The 22,019-nt window shown below is 35.7% G+C and overlaps 1 protein-coding gene across 4 annotated transcripts in view; it reads right to left on the bottom strand.

The window, feature by feature from the left end:
• LOC114143174 (CUB and sushi domain-containing protein 1) overlaps positions 1 to 22,019 on the bottom strand; it is a 437,499-nt gene that overhangs the window by 176,953 nt on the left and 238,527 nt on the right. For all 4 annotated transcript variants that reach the window (XM_028014977.1, XM_028014979.1, XM_028014978.1 and 1 more), the window contains exons 8-10: positions 16,655 to 16,736; positions 12,467 to 12,591; positions 7,417 to 7,538 (exon numbers count right to left, since the gene is read on the bottom strand). In XM_028014977.1, coding sequence (XP_027870778.1) covers positions 7,417 to 7,538; positions 12,467 to 12,591; positions 16,655 to 16,736 — 329 coding nt within the window. The remainder of the gene's footprint in view (positions 1 to 7,416; positions 7,539 to 12,466; positions 12,592 to 16,654; positions 16,737 to 22,019) is intronic.

Raw genomic sequence — 22,019 nt, 5'->3', positions numbered from 1 at the left:
ATGTTTATTTGATCATATTGTTCAGTGACATGTAAAGAGCTCAGAAATAGCTTGTGCACAGATGCTTGATCTCTTTTCTAGAATTTGAATAATAAATCAACTGGAGGATCAAGTCACAAGTTACATACTTCACACATTTTGCTTGAAAGAGAAATTGCTATTTTGGTGTGTCAAATGGCATTTTTTTCTGGTTCTTGTCTGATAAAAGCAAAGACGGAATCACAGGGTTTGGGGGATATGTGTTTGCTTGTTTTATTTTCTCAATGTGTCAGGAGTGAGACTATGTTGCAATGTTCTTCAAGCTCATTCTCTGATTTGGAGGTAGAGCAGCAGCCTTGGCAAACGTCAAGATAATTACAGGCCAAGCACGGATATACCACCTCTCTTTAACAGAGCTACATGTCTCTGCACTGCGTAAGGAAACAGAAACAGACAAGAAACTCTGAACTTAAGAAGCAACAGACAGCAGAGTGAAGCTGCCAAGTGAACCTCTCTTCACCCTGCCTCCAGACACAGTGCCACCTCACATTGAAACCTTTTTGCACACAAACTGAAAAACCAATTGAACATCGTCTCTTTCAAACAGTGAACGCATGAAACAAAGTGAAATTGATATTTCAAATTGCAGTGTAGTGATGTATATGAGTGCACAAATCTAACACAAGTAAATAACTGAGTTACAGCTCCAACAAAAAAGAATAAAAAACATTCACTTTAATGATTGTTTTTTAGTCTAATCTAATCTGACAAGTGGTTTTTCAATATAACAGGAGGGTCTAACGGAGGCTCCCCGTTGGCTGTGTCTTGGAAGGACCCAGATGTGACTCCATATTTGAGTGAAATGGTTCCGGCCTCAGGTCATCTTTATTTTTATTCATATTTAAAAAAAAAAAAAAAAAGATCTCTACAAGTGAAAAAGAGCTTTAGAATGCTACTAACTGAACACCGTGAGTTTGACGAGGGTTTTTTAATTAAAAAAAAATAAATAAATTGACCTGGTGAAATTTGTTGCATAAGGTTTTGTACCTTTTAAACTGTATTTTAAATTGTATAATACATAGAATATTTATGCTGTTAAACACCAAAATTTACAATAAGTGCACCTTCAGTGGTGCCATTTATTCTTTCAAGTAAGAATTTTACTTAGTGTTATATAAAAATGTTGCCTTTTATATGCTAAGTCTGTCATTATCCCCCATCAAAAAAAAAAAAAAAACTTGCCAAGAATTAGGGGAGTAACGGCTCCATATGAGATGACTTGCGAAATGGTAAACTCGAGTATGTGATGATCGGATTACAGATGATCACACAACCAGCTCACAAGGGCATGGAAGGCAAAATTTTGCTATAAACACACAATGAACTTGTCGCTTTAAAGGGCACTGAGACATCACAGGTCACTGAACTTCATCAAAATGCAGCATATTCATTAGTAGCAGTTATGAGTCACGTGTCCAACCCTTTTCTTACACTCATTTAACACAGTGTGCTCAATATTGACCCTACTGACCATCAATCTGCAACACTTGTGGTTCCACAATGCTGATTAGATTTTTGAACCTCCAATAGACGCAAGATTTTGCTTGCTGGCTTTGTTTGTACGATTGACGTGAAACTCTCCCGTTTGCTACCTATCGATTTCCATGGTGAGTTCAAAATCCTCCTATTAACAATCTAAGCCATCCATAATCATCTCTGCTTTATGTTAGTCAACTCCTTCACATTTACACACACAGTTATTTGTATTTTAAATGTTTTTTTCTCTTTGCAGCACTTTTTAATCTTTCTTCACAATGTTATTTTTATATTGCTAATGTAAGGCAACCATGAGAGTCTTGAAAGATACTTATACATAAAATGTATTATTATTTCATTAAGTTGAAAAAGGGATGTGTATTTGTGAGTTTATTACTGACCTGCTTTCTGATTTCAGTTGTCAACACTTTGCTGAAAAGGGACCCTTTTCACCAGAATGGTCTCTACTTACTCTAAACTTGCAAATGTCTGCTGGTTTATACATGTCTTCAGGTTAATTTAGGAGATGCATAAATTAAACGCCTGTAAAAGCCCGTGTGTGATTCGCTAAAAAATGACCTCTGCTAGTCATTGATCAACATCATGGTTAGCGATTTCTCCTAGACCTTCAAAGTAGTTACTGATATTTATAAAAGTAGTTATTTAAACCAAATTGGTTTAAGCAATGACTTATACAAAATACAATTTAGAGAGAAGGCAAGACTGCCTCATGAATGGTCAGTGAGGCAGACAAAAACCAAAATAGTAATGAACCACAACCTTCCTTTAAATTTTGTTTGCATCTTTGATAAACAAGCTAAACAGATGCAATAGGAGGAAGGTGCCCTTTTTAGACATGCATAACAAAGCACTGTATTTTGGGCGATTTCTGTTCTTTAATGAAAGAGCTTGAGCGCTGATGCAAAACAATATACCGCTACTGAATTATGCTGGATTTTAACACACCCTGGCTGCTGCCTTTATTGTTCTTTATTGGCCTCATTTCCTGCATCAAGTAAAAATTGAGGGAATCTGACTGAATGTCACATATTGTGTCGGCCTTATGTTGAAGTGATAGCAATGATGCTCGCATGAAAATAACCAACCAACCAATCCTGCGCGCACACACACACACACACACACACGCCTGCAGTTGCTAATTTGTATTCATCAGAAAAAAGACAGCAATGATTAGAGGTTTAAAGGGGATGTGAGATGATGCGTTTCAAGGGTGTGTGTGCGTGTGTCAGCGTGTATGTGAGCAGCAGGAATGTTTCATATTTGAACAAAATAATTATCCGCTCTACACTGATGAATCAAATGACTGACACACACAATAATACACGCGTACACATGCGCTGTCAAGTCCTTTTTCTTCTGCCCACCCAAGTTATTCCTCACTATGACCCGAGAGCTGACAGTTCACCGTGCAACATATTTTTCACAATCGCTGGCAGTTAGCAATTAAGCTGGCAGACTGAAAACACACAGTCAACATTCATAAACTCAAACACAACCTCTCGTACACAAATAACAACAGAGGCAGAAACAAAAATAAAAGCACAGTCACAGTGTTTTTGCCGAGAGCCTGACAGACAATAACAAACCATATTGATTGAGGCGCTCTTATTCAAAACTTAACAAGGTGACACACACCAGCTGGCATTAATATTGGTCATTTAAACTTGTGAAAGTGAAACTACATAAAGAAGAAAAAGGAAAAAGAAAAGGTATGCACACTTCAATAAAAAAAATGGTTTTTTTTAGCATTGAAACACATTATTGATAAAAGAAGTCATCTGGAATAAAAGCCTGACAGAGATACTGTGAGTGCAGGAGTAAAGAAGAACAGCGCACCAACAAAGACACATAAGTGAAAATAGAAAGGCAGAAAGGTTTGCATGGATATACTGTAGTTATTACTCATTTTAATCAATGCTTCACAAATGATCTACAAAAACTAAATCATGTTGAGCAGTCCATCAACACAAAGATGCCCAAGGTAAGTCCTTCAGATCGAGCATCCCGGAACTTCTACATGTTTCCCTTCTACAGCACACCTGAATCAAATGAATGACTCGAAACCAGGTCTCTAGAGAGCTGAATGACTGAATGCTGATGAGGGAATTCAGCCATTTGATTCAGGCGTGTTGAAGGAGGGATGCATCTACAAAGATTGTAGCTCTAGAGGACTGAACACCCTATATCTAACCTAAGATTAAACATTTACCATCATTAAACATCTTATTCAAAACTTTAATTTCTTTGAACTAGTCGTGGGTCACCCCTGTACATGGCTGTACCCGGCATACGAGTATAAAAAGCATCAACTCTTCTGTTTCGAGAATATCCCAGAAAAAAAAGACTTTGCAGTTGTGTTTGAAGGCATAAGGAACCAAAGTTAAACCAAAGTTTCCTAATACCAAATTTAACCTCGGTATAAGTTTCCTTCTTCTGCCTTTACTGCTAAATAAATTAAGTTTGTCCACCAATATTGATTGAAAAAGAATAGTATGGGGAGATCTCAGACAAATGTCCTACTCTTTTCTAAAGGGACAGATAAATTTGATGAGAAAAAGTAGTGTCAAGGATATATATGTTGAGAAGTTTAAAAGGAGGATTATGCCATAAAATAACATCCAAAACACTGAACATCTCATGGAGCACTGTTCAATTTCATAGATGGTGCCTGGAGGAGATCTACCCTAAATTTTTACCAGGAACATTTGTACTGGATACTATGATTAGGTGTAAGAGCAATGGGTTCTAAATAAATGCAGATGAAATAATTTTCTGATTGATATTTGTTTGAAGAATTTAATCCTCTGTTATTAAACCTCCCATCTGTAAATTATGCACTAAATTGGGTTGGTCTGTCAGATACCATCACAATAAAATATGCTGAAGTTTGAAACTGTAATTTGCCAAAATGTTCAAAGTTAGTTTTGAAAAGTACTGTATTTAAAGCATCAAACGTTTTTTATTATATCTTACAAAGTCACTCAAACAATCCATTTATTGATGGCTCTTTTAAAAAGACTAGAGGTTAACATCTATCAACATGAACATGTAACTGTAAAAATCTTTTTGAGATAGATTAGTGAATGTAAGGGGCTGAAGAAAAAAAGAAGCAGAGTTTAGCAACACCTGAGAAAAATGTGTTTGAGCAGCCTCTTATGATAATAAGGCAGGCTAAGATACACACAACAATATACCAAGAAGAAATACAGTCTAGGTTTCACTAAGTGTGTGATTTGTCACATGAAAAAAGTATTTTTGCAGTTTGAAAAAATATGTTGAAGACTAAATTAGAAATCAGTAAAATGTCTTAAATTACATGCTGTAATAAGGTAAAATTTCAAGTTTGCAAGAAAAGTAGTGATTTGTTTTTAATCATAATTTAAAATAATTTAATTGTAGCTAAAAAACATTGAGTAAGTATTCAAATTAAGTTTACATGCATACTCAAAAGACTAAGCTGTTTTGTATTTGTTTCTTTATTGGTTCATAGGTTGAAATGGTCCCATTGACTTACATGTAAGCATTTTGAAGTGTTAAATGTGTCCACTTACATGCATAGGTATATAACAATTAAGCAAACATAGCAGAAAAAACATTACATCTGTCGTAAATTCAAATTTTTAAAAAGTGTATATAAAATAGTGCATTGCATAGGCGTCATCTGATACCAAGCAGATTCACAATATACAAAAATTTGCCATGAAGCTTCAAACACATCAACATAGGAATTTTATCAGTAATTCTGAAATAGTCTTCCACAATGAAAGATAGATCTAGCATACTCACCATTGTAAACTGGTAGATGCTGGTATAACTCAGATTAGAGTCTTCATTAGAGGCTCATAGCAACGTGGATGAAATAAATCTGCACAGTAATACAATGAAACTGCGTCATGGCCTGCCACAAGCCCTTGGCCACCTTGTGAAGAGCCATTTCTCTCCGCCAAGGTCAGAAAGACACAGTAGGGAGAACAAAAAGTCATTTTCTCTCCACTCTTCAGCCTGGCTTTTATATTTTCTGTGGTCTCTCTTCAATTATATCTCACAATTTCTCAGCCCCAGTCTTTGAGGGCTAAGAGGTGAGCTGACTCCATTTCTATCCATCTTTAGAAAAAACTTGGGTGTCACATGTCAAGTACCATCCTGGACATTCAGTCTCTCTTCCTTAGCATGCCTATGCATGTAAAATAGCTGGTTAAATATTCTGGTGCATTTTCTTTCTTTCCTGTAAGATTTTCTGTAGTTTTCAATGAACTCAGTAACAACTTATTCTTCTTTTTGACTTATCCATCTCTCCTCTCTCACCATTTTCAAACTTGTCATTATAAAGCTATTAAAAGGAAGAAAGAATACAGAGAGGGAGAAACTGGACTGTAAAAGTGTAGTGCAGAGTAACGGGAGGTAGGGAGAGAGTAAAAATCACAGAAGTATGTTGAAAGAAAATAAAGAGACATAAAAAGAAGTAACAGAAATGGGTGGTGGTGTAATGTCATATACTGGGTTTAGGAGTTTGACCATGGCTATAAATCACCAAGAATCCATCAGGACTTTTCTACACTTTCACATTTATCATTCAACTTTCTGCTGCACTAAGGAGTCGATTTACTTACAAAGGCATTTAATCTGGATATTTTTTCACATGTAATTAAAACAATTACAGAAGCAATTTGACAATTGAATGTTTTTATTTCTGGCTGCAATATATATATATATATATATATATATATATATAATTTTAATTGCTAAATTTCTCTTTAAAATGATTAGGTGCTTATCAAAATGGCTGGTAGGTTCTGGATTTCAAAGTATTAATGCAAGTGAACTCTCTTTTGTTGCGCTCTGGTGCATCTCTGAATTTCCATTTACCACCAAAAGAGTCCAAGCATCTTTTTCAGTTACATCTGGCCCCATTAAATCACACAGCTACAGACTTTCAGGGTTTTCCATTTAATGAAAACATTTTCTGTAATGTTTGCTTTGGCAGAAACACCACCCTAAATTCAGAGTTTAAGAAAAGTGAGCTGAGTGCAAAAATAAAATGTCTGCCTTCTTTTTGTAAAACTGCATTTTCATTCATTTTTGCCTAATCAAAACTTTGGGATATTCAAGTTAATCATCTCTGAAGGATTGTACAATGTGTGTAAATTGCATCTCAGCCTTTCATTTCTATGTTGATGACCTAGTAAAGTAATGCTCACACACCACCTTTCTATGCTTTTGACATCGACATACACTATATGATCATCTACCAGTCCAGCATTTTTAAGACATTTTGCAAAATTCTGCCACATTAGCAGTATAAATGTTACTCACCTGGGGATACATTTCATGCCTTGCTCTGTGTTTGTATGGGCTTATAATTATCTGACCACTGATACATTAAATTTAAATAATTTCCAGATTATAGGTTGATTCTTTAAAAGATTTATGAAATGTGATGGTGACATCATGGTCATTACATGGCAAAACACTTTAAATTCCCTCACCACTGGTCTCATTATACAATACATGCTCATTTTAGAGTGCGTCAAAGGCCACATGCATACTTGATGTTCAACTAAATTTCCCTGAATTTCTCGTCTACTAAATACATGTTTAAGGCAAGACAGAAGCAGTTTTAACAGTTTGACTTAGAAATCCATCATATTATATATTAAATGCTCTGCACAGTCCATCAAAAGAGTGGGAAATTACATTTTCAGAAGTGTGTTAGGCATTGAGGTAGGCATTACAGTATGTCCTGTTAATACTCATTTTAAACCATATAACAAAGAAAAGTGAAAAAGTCTGACTAACTCCTTTAGGGTAAGGCAAGCCATGTGTTACATGAGCTTGAGCAAATCAAATCAAATAAATTCAGAATGAATTAATTTTGCTTACCTTTTCAGAGTCCATTGCAGTGATGACCCATACACAGTGTGCATTGTTCTCATACTGAACCGGGTAGTTAGGAGATGTTATCACCCCTCTGGGCCCTCTCAGATTACTGCCACAGGTACGGGCTGCAAGAGAAATTTGAGATAAAGGTAATCACTTACAGGCTAATTATAGTTAACCTTGCAGTAATAAAATTTAAAAATAAGCAATAAAAAGAAGACTAGAGAAAAAAAAAACAGTAAGACAGTCAAGCCCAAAGGTATCCTTATGTTTATTCCAATGATTGACATTTTTCTGCACATGTGTAGTCTCAGTAAACAATTTATTTTATTCCCCATTTTCTTGCTATGCTGGAATTTTATTTTCTTTACACAATTCCTAACATTGTCCTGTTGCTGGTTAAGTAAACTCCACAAAAACCTGGCTGTTGAAATTAGTTTATTATTAGTAATAGTATCCAGAATCAGAAGAAAATGAGTTTTCAGTTTGTCCTGTGCTCAGAATCACAACAGAGCCAAAGAAAATGATTGGATTCTGTGATAGGGTGTATTTTTGTTTCACTAACTGTGATGTTTTTTTAATGTAATCATAAAACCGTATTTTTTTTTTTGCTTTAAAATCTTTTTGAAATTGTTAATAGATAAAAAGCACAGATTTTCTTGTTTGGGAACAATTAAGAATTACTAAATATGAATAAATAAAACAAGCAACTGTCAATGCTAGGTCAGTTGTATGAAAATTGTTACCATTTAAGTTGAATAAGTACTAAATAATGCAGTAGTTGTGGTATTTTCAAATAATATATATATATGTATTTTTAACATTTTAGATACTTAAATTAGCAACCATGTCACGACTATTGTCTACTATTGTAATTATTACAGATTAAAATTACAGCAGGCTAACAGACACTCGCCCCACTAGTGACACCGGGTTTAGGAAGCAAATTGACAGATGGGACAGAGGTTCAGATAACGATAAAGACAGACAGAAACCGAAAGATAGTGCTGTGAAAATGAACGGACTGAAAAAAGGAAATAAGTAAGAAAAACCAGAAGGCAAAAAAGAAACAGAAAATGCCAAGGGAGAGGGGGAAGAGAGGAGAGGCATCCAGATGACTGATCAGACTGTTAATTAGAAAAGAGAGCTGAACCACATTTTGACACACACAGCTACACGGACGCACAGAAACACATTCATTGCAATTCATCTTGGAAACCAGCTTCTAATTAACAGCAAAGTCTCAGCAGAAAACGAGAGAGGCTCACGGGTTTGAATCCCAGAAGAGTGATCACACCAGATAATACAATACACCAGAGCTCCAGTGTACAGAAGACATTTTTTAACCTTTCCATTTTCTAACAGTTAATCCATTGATTTAGGTTTTTGTTACTCTCCAGGATTCTCTTTCAGAATATATCAGGGTCAACTCGTGCTCTTCTGGTATTACTGTGACTGAAATCTAAGCAGTTAAATCAAGGTCAGAAACAATAATTACTGGTTAACTTTACAGAAATTTGAGACATAAATGAACAAAAATCCCATTTGCTTTCCACAAAGGAAAGCAGATATATATTTTGCTATGGCTTTAATAATTATTTTACAGGCTCTACGACAACATATTTGTTTAATTCACTAAATCTAAAACACACACTGTAGTCTTCTGCTCCCTTTCCCTCTTAAATGTGAATTTACACCCTTAGTATTCTGTAAAATGTTTGACAATCAACAAAATATACCAATCCTTCTTTTATATATTGTATTTTTTATCTGTTATCCAGTGTTCTCAGTGACTGCTGGGGATGGGCACCAAACCACGCAATATTAAACAGGTAAATGGGTATAGAATATCAATGTATTATTCTTTTTGGTAATTTGAATTGCAAATTAACTAAAGTCTAAGTAAAATTCTAGATAATTTCAGTTCTTTGTCTCCTTTAAAAATATTTTACTTGATCATATTTTAACTGAATTACAAAGAAAAACAAACAGAGACATTTCACATCAAAGTTTTAAGATGACGCTAAATTTTGATTTTTTTTTCTTTCCATATTTCAATCGTTTCTGACAGGATGAGCGAGTATCATGACTTTAGGCATGTTTCCGAGGTCAGAGACAGTCCTATATTCACAATACAGGCACTCACACACACAAACACATGCAGATAATGGTACACACATACACCATAACATGACCTGACAGGGACCCTACAGTATGTGTCTGAGCGCAGGGACTGGCTGTCTGTCAAACACACCAACAGTTCAAGGCCAATACTGCTGCAGATATTAGATGTGTGACATTATCCTTTGGACATTTGCTGTCAGAGCAAGAGTGTTTGCGACTGCATGTGCTTACACACTTGGGTGTATAAAACCAGTCGTCTGCCTTTTCATTTCGTGGCAATAAGCCTAACAGGGTATTGTCAGTAAACATGAGAGCAGTTTGCATCATTGCTCTGCCACATCAATAAACAAAATCATGTAAATCTAAATGATACTGTTTTTCATGGCTCCTTAGAAATACATTTATACAACACTTGCAATCTCAAATAAAAACTAAACACCATAACCATTTACAATTTAACAGATTTTCAGATGCAATAATTTGCAATACAGCACATTACAAATGAGGATTAAAATGTTATTAGGTTGCTCAGCAAATCGTTTTCCTCTGCAAAGATTTTGTTAATGGTCACTGAGCGTGCCTAAATTAATTACTTTTACATGCTCTAAAAATATACTGGTTTAACAAACAATTCAGAAGAATTACCTTAGAATTATACACAAAGTCATCACAACATTCAAAGCAGCTTTATTGCAATATGTTCATTATCATAAGTAATGTTACGCTCTGAAGAAATAGGACTATTTATTGTTTTAGCTACATGTAATATTTGTGTGGCTACAAAGGACATTGGCATGTAATTCCAATGCAGCAGAGAAACTTAAAAATACATTAAAAATTCATAATATCACATTTGGATTGCACTGCTGTGCTTTATGGTGAGCTTGCAGGACTGGTTTTCTTCCCGTATTACCTACAGCACTGCGGATCCAGTTTAACATAAGGGTTAACACTGCTTCTTCCGGGTGAAAAGTGTCTCACAGGGTTGGACAAAATGATTCTTAACCACTCACTGAATCACATTTGATTTAATATACAGTTAACAAATGAACATACATCATTTTCCTTGTTTGTTTGCTTTGGTTTCTTTCTTCAAACTTGGATTTATCTTGTCGGAGCTGAATTTTGAACAGCATCAAGTCAGGTCACAGTGAGGGAAGTAAATACTATAATATCACATCTAAAATCCTCTTGAGGAATAAGTCTCATCAACATGTCACTCAAAAAGCATTTTATGATACGTAACACCAAAGACCTCTCTCAAGAACTTTGCAACCTTTTTCTTGCAAAGCAGGCTGATGGAAATGGTTACAGATGTTTCAAAACATCTCAGTGATGCACTAAAAACCAAAGGGACCATAAGTTGGAACAGCAAAGAGATTCATTTTACCACAAACAAGCCAGACACTCTTTGCAATATTTTGGACAGAGGAATCACTGATTCCAATAAAATAATAAATAATGCATTCAACAACCTCTATGCATATTCACCACACAAAACTTAGTTGCATTGCAAGTTTGTTTTTATGTTTGCTGTGAATCAATGGATTTTTTTACTAAATATAAAATACAATAACTGGTCAATATTTTGTTCAAAGTTATTATAATTAGGGCTATAAAACTTTTTTTTGAATAAGAAGTTTTAGATGAGGCAGGTACTATTGCTAAGGTCTTTCCAGTGATGCCTGACATTTAGAAATTGGTAAAATTAAAAAAAACAAACAAATTTTTAAACAATTTTCCACAAATTGTTGTGGAAAAAAAACTATTTTACCAAGCACTGTCAGGTGAAATCACTAAATCAGATTTATTCATATATTGTGCACAATACAGAGAGCTTGTAGGACAATCAATAATGAAGCAGGTCTGGGTGAAACGCTCTGCCAGGCAGAGTTAAAAATTTTGACAAAGTTTTTACATTTTGTCTCTTTGCAACATCCTTTTTAAGTTTAATTGGTACGGGTATTGTTTCATTATTTTAGCACATCTAAAGTTTTTTATAGGTGTGGAGTTTTTCCACAAAGCACAGAGAGTTTGACTGAAAAGTCTCTCAATATTCAGTGCTCGTCACTTCAGCATAAAATACCATTTAATGTTGTTAAAATGAACTGCACTCAGTAAAAGTTCTTCCAGGTAAAGAGCATGCTTGCGATGTTCAAAGTGCTCTTGAATGTACTAACTTGTAATCTGTTTGCACGTTTGTCTGCACTTCTTTTGGCTGCCATTTTCTTTCATACTGAGCACAGCTTTCAATATAATAAAATGGGAGGATTTCTTTTTCCATTGATATCACAAATTAATGGATTCCTTGATGCTGAAGACATTTATAGACATGTTATTTGACATTTGCATAAATTTCATAGCATTTGACTGCTTTCCAGCTTAAATTGATTTATTTGCATTTTTGCAAGTTGCTTTGGTGCTAACATTTAATACTAAGAATATTTTTAAAACTTTCTTTTCTTAGTACATATTTTTTCTCTTTCAGAGGTGCATTTGTTTAATTTTAAACAATATCTAATAAAACAAATAAACCCCCCAAAAATTACAATTATTTATTTCTATTTATACTTCTTTACAGATTTATATCTAAGGTAATCTTCTAAGATTGTTAACATTTTTCTTCTAATTACAAAATATGTTAGCAAGCCTTTAGCCAGAGCCATGACTTGAATCTGGTGATCTGTCATTAAAGGTTTTTCCATTGGTTATTAAGAATGGTATAAATTATTACAACATGCCATTTAAAAGAAAGTTAATGACAACATTTCTTGTTTTTTCCAGTATTGATACTCTTTATAGGTAGTTTGATTATGTTAAATCTAAACCTATAAAGAGGTATGAATAATTTGGTGCCAACAGCTTTGACATCTGCAACACACCTAAAGAAATAAAAACTTGCTTCAGTGAGAATCATGTTACAACTTACTTCTGCAGATGGGTCTGTGGTCGCTCCAAGCAGCCAGGGTGTCAGTGACCCGTTGACAAGTGATACTTTTAGATCCTTGCAGTACATAGCTGTCATCGCAGCTGAACTGGACGCTCGAGCCGACCCTAGAAACAACATCAACAACATGTTAAAATGAGTGTGAGTGAGAAAAAGTGTGAGATTTCAGGCTTTACAAAATCACTGTGAGGAAGATAGAAGTTTTTCCATAATTGGTAGATTGAGATTTCAAGCCACCTTTTCCAGGTTTTCTTATTAGTTTTTTTTGTGTTTGAATCCTATTCAGTAAACTTCTCGAGGTTTTTGTCTCCTCTCTTTCCTACTATTGATCCACAGTGATCTCTGCCAGAAAGGCAGAGGTGGAAGTGAAAGTTTGTATGGGACCTTTTGTGTGTATCTTAATGTCACAACCCTGATGATGCACTACAGTCGGTCACTTTACCAAAAAGTCATAACACACACTATGATTTACGATGATCTAAGCTAACACATAAATACACACTCCCATAAACTTTAACAAGTGAGACACAGGCACGTGGGATTTAATAACCTCTCTAACTGGCATCTCAATAAATTTTATAAACAATTAAAATGTTATTGTCAAAAAAAGTTTCGCTTGGCCTGAGAACAATTTCAGGAAATAGAGTACAAATGAAATGTCTACCTTTCGTGTACAAGTGTGAAAAAAAAATGTAATTCAGCTACTTCTGATGTTAAGCAGATAGAAGGTAAAGGAAGATTATCATTTTACAATCACTTCTGCTTAAATAAAATAATGTCTATGTTTGCTGATTAGATGACAGGCACCAAGGGGTGACTCACTGTACTTGCCGAACAATTTTTTTAGTGGCTAGACTCTCGGATAAGAACCTTCCCCTGCAGTTCTTTGTGTGTAGCCCCTGCTTGACTGGACCCTGGAGAGAGGAACTGGGACATGAAAGCAGCCCTGGAGTTTGACCTGAGGCTGTAGCACAGCACAAGCAGCATGTGAACACATTGAAGCAAGGTTGCCTGAATACCCCAGTGTTACTAGACAGTTTTCTACAAACTAATAAATACGTAATAGTACTACAAATCATGTAGTATAAGAAATGGCAGATATTTACTTTTGATCCAATGGTTTTTGTAGGATCGGTTTCTGTGTATTTGTTATCAATATTTGAATAGCACTCATTGGATCCAGTCAAGGCGTAACAACAAAAAAAAACACAATTGCGAATTCTTCTACACAGTTTGCAGACCTGGATTTGAGCCTGAAATTTTCTTTTGTGTCATCAGTCTGGTTAAAAAGTCAAGCTCTCTCCACAGAGACTTGTCTTGGAGCCTCTGCTGTGCTCAGTCACTACTGTACTGAAATATGAATTGTTGTTGTTGTTGTTGGCTGTCTCAGAAGAACATTTGGTGACAACAACTCACACTATTTGGTAGAAGTACTTCAAAGCAGGAGGATTTTACCAAAATCTCAACTGCATTAAATGTAATTACATTCAATGCTCAATCACAATATTGAATATTTTTCTTTACTGTTTTCTGTAAAACTGGCAGGCTAGATGAGGACAGCAAAGATCAAGTAAACAAATCTTCCAACTGGATTACCAAAACATGTGTAATCCATGAATACAGTCTTTATAAAATAGTGACAATAGGATGGATATTGTCAAAACAAGAAGTATTGTTAAGTTTAACTCAAACCATGTAGGGGGAAAAGCAGGTTTGTGAAAATAAAGTGCTCTGATCTGGTGAGATCAGAATTTTATTTTAATGCCCAGATACAAAAAAAGAGTAGCGAAAAACTAACAATGTATATTGTCTTAATCACACCATCCCCTTGTTAGAAGAGGTTAGGGAGAGCATCATACAGCATGTGGTGAAAAGCTGGTCAGAGCTGACAGGAGAATAATGAAAGAAAACCTGACATAGGCTGCAAATGACTTGGCAGTGGGATGAAGTTTACAATCCAGCAGGACAACGACTCCAAAAATAGAGCCAGAGCTGCAACAGAAAGGTTCTGATCAAAGGATATTCCTATAATAGTCAAAGTTCAGACTTAAATCTATTTGAGAGTCTGTGGCAAGACTTGAAAATTGATGTTCACAGATGCTCTCCATCCAGTCTGATTGAATTAAATTTCAGCCTTATGATGTGCAAAGCTTGTCGGAACATAGTCTAAAAGACTTGCAGCTCCAACTGTGAGTACAAATAGACACACTCCTCGCAAGATGTTTTATCTATTTGTAAAAAAAAATAATAATACTTGGAAATCATGAATCCCCTTTTTTCACCTTAACAATATTACGGTGCTCTGTGTGGAGTTCATCACATAAAATTTCACTGAAGTCTTAAACTTGTGGTCAAATTGTTGCAAAATGTGAAAAATGTTAAAGTATATTAAAAATTTGGGAAATTTATATTTCCATGTACATCAATATTAAAATTACCATATTTTTTGGACTGAAGGTGCACATAAAATCCCTATATTTGCAAAAAAAAAAAATCAACATTTCGCATTATATTCTGGTGCACCTTATGTATGAACAGTGTACCGTATGTTTTATTACGACTTTGGTAAGAGACAAAACCACTCCTCTTGATTGTCGAAGCATAATCGCTGCTTGTCAGAAACCTCGTGGGGTCAGCTTTCTGTGCTGTCTAGACAGACTTGTTTTGGGGTGGTGAACCACTTCTCAGCTGTCGTCCGAGCTTTCACAAAGGCCGGAATCATCAATGAACAGCCAAGCAACAGCAATGAGACTGAATCGGATGATGACGAGAGGGATCTGGGCTTGCCTGATGCCGTATCACCCAACTGTTAAATTCCGACACTGAAGATGAGGAATTCAATGGATTTGTAGAAGATGAATGATTGAAAAAGTGAGTGTACTTTTTTGTGTAATATTGACATTTATTGTTGATGATTTGAGTAAAGTCTGACCTATCCGACTACCGTAATTTGTTTCGATTTATGCGCCTTATAATCCGGTGCGTCTTATATATGAAAATAGATCTGTTCCCTGATACTGCGTCTATAGTCCGAAAAATACGGTACATGTTGAGAATTTTTTTTATGTCATTAAATACAGCTGTCATAATTTATTTACTCATTCTAACTTGTGAGCATTGATATTTGAAAATGTTGAAATGTCATGGCTATGTGAAGTAAAAGATTATCTTGGCTCGAGGATCTAATTTGCTCCCTGCTCCTCTGAAAGAAGGAGGCGCCATTCAAAAGCATCAAATAGTTGCTGTTGTTAATGTTAATAAACTTTTCAGCTTTCACCAACATAAAATTGTTATTCTTTCTCAGTTCAATGTCAGCAGGCTTCTCTGATCTTCAGTCTTCAGACCATATCCCTGGTTTACTGGCACGTTCAGTGTTGTGGTCTGTTTTTATTAGCTCCTCGCACCGCTTGAAACCAAAACTCTGACAGTGTAAAAAGAAAACAGTGAATCTTTATCTGAATCTCCTGCTGTAGTTTAGGCTTTATGTTGTTTTGAACAAAATCAGATATTATGAGATAAGAGGCTAGACAGACTTTGGATCAGCATGCTACCCTAACAACATAAGAATGTTAATTGGGTACATGTAACAAAGTAAAGTAAGGTCCACCTTCGACCCAACAAGCCTACCTTACCACTTTGTTTACATCTGTTTGTTAATTGCAGACAATTATTTGCTTTTCTTTAGGTGACACAAACCAACCATCAAAAGACTTGTCTGACTAACATGCAGCAGATCTTTTTTTTAAAAAGATTTAAAAGGCTAAAAATATAAATTAAATCAAAGGTTCTTTAAGCCTCGGTGGTTATATCACATATCCCACATCTAAAAGCTAGTGCTATAACAACAACACGTCCCCGGCAAACCTTGATTATTTTTATAACACTTCAGTCTCCATTGGTTTGTTTGTGTGGGTGGTAACAATTTTACGTGGGTGGCAAATGGCACAGGATGTAGATTTTGCCTGCAGAACATTGCAGAGTGAACAGAGTAATTAATTTTACCTGCCAGTGGTCAAAGCACCCGTTTTCTTACATTTTAATGATTTCATTACCAACTTCAGGTTAATACATGGACTCTACTCCAGTGTAATGTTGGAGACTGGAATGGTCTTTGGCCAGTGAGTCGATCTAGCCATGTAGCTCTGAAACGCATAGAGAAAATGAACTTACTGGAAGACTAAACCCATCCTTTTGCCATTTTCAGGAACTCCAGGATCTGGACAAACGTCACCAGCAAGGCCACTCTGGCTCACTGAAAAAAAAGAGAATGTTATCAGGAAATACAACAAGACTTCACAGAACAATTGATTTCAAATATTTAATCAATATGAATACAGGCAACTCTAAACAATACATCAGTTTGGGAAGAATATCAAGACATAACACAATTCTCAGTCTCAGGAAAGAAGAGAGGGAAGTTGAGAAAGTGGAAGCAGGAGAAGTAAGAGGAAAAGAAAGGGATACATAGTTTTAATTTGACAATAAGGATCCAGAATAGTATACATACTGAATTTGCAGACTACATTAAATGTTATAGCCAAAGGGAAATGATACAGCAATATTATTGAGCTACCTTTTTTTTTTTCCAAATAGGTTGTCCCAATCAGTGCAATTGTTTTGTCCACTTATATTTATGATCCATTTTTATTCTTAGACATACACATAATGGAAAAATATTATTTTACAAGGTACAGAATATAAAAAATTTGAAGCTAAATGGCCTTGTGTAAAAAAGTGATAGCCCCCTGAACCTAATAACTGGTTGTGCCACCCTTAGCAGCAAAAACCGCAATCAAGCATTTGCAATAACTCACACTGAGTCTTTTACAGTAATCCTGGCCCACTGCCCACTCATCTTTGCAGAATTGTTTGAATTCTGCCACGTGGTCAAGCCCCAGCATCTCAATTCAGATCAAGACTTTGACTAGGTCACTGCAAAGCATTCATTCTGTTTTTCTTCAGCCATTCAGAGATGGGTTAGAGCCCCAGTTTGTTTCAGCTTGAGGTCACAAACAGATGGCCAGACATTCCCTTTCATTCCAGGTCCTGAAGTGTTGGCAGCGGGGAGTCAATCACTTTTTCACACAGAGCCATGTAGATTGTTTTCCTCCTTAATATTAAGCTCCTGCATTTAAACACATCATTTTGTGTTAACTTGTGTTGCCTTTGACTAATGTGGTGTAGTGCTAACCCTTCTAAAACACTGAACATTTAATTTGATAAAACGTCAGAGAGAAGAAACATCTAGTTTCAGTTGTAAATAGTTTCAAGTATAGTTTTGAACATCACATCAATCCATCCATCTATCTTCTAACACCCTTGTCCCTAGTTGGGTCAGGACGGGTGCTGGTGCCCATCTCCAGCGAAGGTTTGGGGCGAGAGGCTGGGTCACCCTGGACAGGTCACCAGTCTGTCGCAGCATCACATCAATGTCTAATGATATTTTGATTTGATTAGACATTATTGGTAAATGTGAAGTTATCAGCACTTTTCCTCTATAATTTTCCCTTTTCCTTGCTTTGCATAGTAGCAAACTACCTTAGGCTGATTCACTTTGCAATGAAATCAATGAGCATTACAACTAAGGCCTGATTTGAGAATGTTTTCTAAGATCATTCATGAAGTAAAAATGATCTCTTTGCTAGTATATGCTGTAGCATGCTCATACTTTCATAAGTTATTAAGTTATTTAGTGGTTTCAAACTTCAGCTTTCAAAATGTTAATATTGTGCCTTCAGCATCTTGCTTCAAAGTTTTATTAAGCAACATACCGTTAGCATATTTTTTTAATGGGAAGTAACTCTTGTGCAGCTTAAATAATCTAGGGTGACAATGACACAAAGGCTTAATAGAAGCAATGCAAAATTAATTTTATAAAGGCTTTGCATAAAATCAAAATGACAGACTAAACTTTTAAGTTATCTGCAGAGATTTGAGCGTGAGAATGCTTCTCACTTCTTGGTGCAGTGTATCATTTTCTCTTTGAACCATCAATCTGCTTAGAGGAAGTTTTAAAATGGCACAAATGCAAAACACATGATAAATTGTATCTATCTTATATTCAGAATATTGCATTGGTTTTCGAGCAGCTGGAAGCACCTGCGGCATGCCGAACATGGAATGTGAATGTAAATTAGACCAGACAACTTGACAGAAGCCAGTTTAGACCAGTTCTGTCGTAATGGAACTCTCTGGATGAATAATATTGGTTAGAAAGTCACAAAAATTTGAAGGGAAAGGCTTGCTCAAAAGACAGCACGTAAGTACAAAGGAGGGAAAAAAAAACATATCTTGGAGGGCTTTAAATATAACCCGAGGAAAGAGAAACATCTAGCCTTTTTGGGCTTCCCTTTTTCTTTCTACCTGTCCTTTCCTATATCATTTCTCCCATTTCTTTCCTCTTTCTACTTCTGCATTCTCAGTAAGCTCAGCCTGCTTCTTTGTCTCACACACATTAGCTGTAATTTACAAAGGGAAGCCGAAGTTTTGCGCATCCCAGCATAAAAGATGGATGAATGATTTGCTGTGTTTGTGTGACTGCATTTCCTGTGTGTGCTCTGGGCTTTGTGCGTGTATACACATTGTGTGTGCATGTTTGCGTGAGATATGATGCAAACAGAACAAGCTGTCTTTTTGCTCGACTGTGTTTTTGATGTTCTGTCCAAAAATCATCACACAAACATTCAAATGCACACTTTCTCTTTCAGTATCTCTCAGTGCGCTCATTCCATCTCCCGCCCATGTTCAAATGGCATTCATTGGCATCAAACACAAGGTTTATATTGCAGAAACAAATCCAGCTCATGAAAACAACATGAGATTGTTACAGGAAAAAGATGACAAATATGACTTTTGGGTTGATGTCAAAACTGCTCACGCTGACTTAATCCCATATTTGCACTTAAAAGACTATTCATCATTTAAACACAAGCTTATGATGCACGGCGTCATTTCAATATCATCAAAGTGTCTTCAGCAAACGTTTCATCTCTGAAAGTCAACTTTTTAGGAATTTGTGAAATATTTTTTTTCTGTGGTGACTATCTGTGCTGACCCTGCTTTTTAGAGATTTACCTCATTAAATCACTGACCTCCTGCAATATGCGCAAATTATTCAGAATGCAGCTTGGGTATAATATACTGAGGTAAACCTTTGCACCAGCTCCTCCTTCCTGCTAGTAACTTCACTCATTTTTGAGTCAGCCCAAAGTCACTGACAACAGAAATAGTTTGTTATTGTGGTACCGACAATACCAACCTAATAAAGTTGTAGATGGGTGTATGTATACTGTATGTGTGTATCATGCTTCTAAAGTTTTAAAAAGTAACAAAGAAGAAAATGTATGTTGTTGTATTTTGGGTTGATGTCTCCTTGAGTTTTAGCGCTGTCAATCAAAATCTGCTGATTTTGATTGCTCATCAGTCGCTCATCCTCCCCCATGATGTGTGCTACGCTGCAGCTAGCATAGCCTGTTATGAATCCTCACTCTAGTTAGCATGGCCACCAATAATGGCAGACAAACGGTTTTCCTGTAACAGTAAGTTGTTTCTCTGCCATTAGTGCATGAGTTGATCGACAGTGCCAAGCCCCATCTCATGGCTCTGATTGGTTGTTTTTGGTCTGGAGCTGTGAATTTCTTCAGATGGTAACAGCAGCACAAGGAGGAAGTGGAGGAGATCAATCTTTTCACAGATTATCTGTCTCATACCGTCATGACATGGTGGCAGTTTTCACAAGTAAAAACACTTTCTTTATAGAAGCGACAGACTGCAGCTTTAACCCTAATAAAATAAGCTGAATTTGAAACTGTGAGTAATGGAAGAAGTAAAGAAAGGGGTGTGTTTGCGTGTGTGTGTTTGTGATCAAATAAGGTTTTCAAGGTAAGAGCATTCCAGGTACTCTTAAGGTGCCCGTTGGATGAAGAGAGCAATGTGTGAAGTGTGGTAAGATCATATGCTTTCCTCTGCTGACTTCTTCTTGCTGCCTCTTATCCATTTTCCCTCTCTGTTCTTCACCTTCTCATTGTTCAAAAGGTCAATCTACCTTAGAGATGAAGTATGCAGCCATGTATTTACCACATGCGTTGTGTGTATTTAAGACAGGATCACTATAATATTCTAATGCCAAAGAGAACTTATCTTGCGAGGCTTTTCTTACAAGGCTCTACCTGGGATGTTGTTTGATCTTGTAATTTTTAATTTGAAGTGGTCATTCATTTAAGTAGACTGTAGAGTGGCACCATGTTGCCTGAGTACCCTGAAGAAGACCCTCATTATAAATCACACTCTCACAGTGATGATTCATTATAGCTCTAGGTCATTGTCTGGAGAGTAAAAATCCTTAATCATAATCTTTCAGCCTCTCTAATTATGAAACATCCACACAATGAGATAACATTCCTGTTAAGGAAGGTAAGAACAAAAGAAGTTGCTTTTAAATTAAATATGTTATATTATCTTACTGTTCAGTCTTTTATTTTAATGCTGCTACATTACATTGCGTTTTAGTCCTGCTTGGGACTCTACCAATTAAAATTTTGAAGGATTTTTTCATTAAAGGTCCTTTTTAAACATATAGCTCTCTTTGTGCTTATATCAAACTGTTCTTTAATACAAGTAAGAGGCTGCTGGAGACATTCTTTTAGATTATGATTCATAAGCACTCAATTCTCTAGACAGATAAAACTCATTACTATCATCTTGTGTTTCTTTATAATGATTATGTATTGCACAAAGACTGTAAAGTTTCCACTGTAGAGTCATTATGTTGCCACTGGGAGAGACGCGCCGCACAAAAAGTGGTGCTCAAAGACCAGTTCAAAATCAGAAGTTGACCTGACTTTAAGCCTTATTGAATTTGCATGGAATATGCTCTGGTAATCTCACCATACCAATATGTAAGCCTTGTTAGCTTTGGGATCGATTCTCAAAGCCACATAATTTTTTATTATTGTAAAAGTTAAATTAAAGCTTAATGATTCCCCAGGTTGCTCAGTTAACTGACATTATCACTTTTTTCAGATCCACATAATGATTATAGATAAGAAAGCACGATCGTTATTAGACAAGTGGAGTAAGACTTAAGTTGCTTTAGAGAAGGACATATGCAGTAAAATCTGGACCAATGGGTGCCCTACATCTCATAGACCTCATGGGTGTATTGATATTTCATGAAATATGAATATTACCTTGTAAAACACCATAAAATCAGATAATAAGACATATAAATAATGGTATATTGTGTTTTATGTATTGTATTTGTGTACTGTTCTTCACCCAAAAGTTTGAAAATGACATGACAGTTATAAACATGAAAACAAACAATAAGGAAGGTGAAAATGAATAGCAGCAAAGTTTATTTATTCAGGTTACTAAAAAATGTGTCTAAGGCAAGCAAATAGAAGAGAATTTTTCAAAATATAAATGTTGCGTAAACAGCTAAAATGGGATATTTAGTTTTTAATAAAACAGTGTGTGATTAAATATTTGTTTGCATCAGACTGTCTGAATTTTGAAGTGCTTGTCCTAGACATTT

Source organism: Xiphophorus couchianus, chromosome 4, assembly GCF_001444195.1.
Source record: "Xiphophorus couchianus chromosome 4, X_couchianus-1.0, whole genome shotgun sequence".
Taxonomy (NCBI): Eukaryota; Metazoa; Chordata; class Actinopteri; order Cyprinodontiformes; family Poeciliidae; genus Xiphophorus; species Xiphophorus couchianus.
This window is presented reverse-complemented; position numbering and strand designations above follow the sequence as displayed.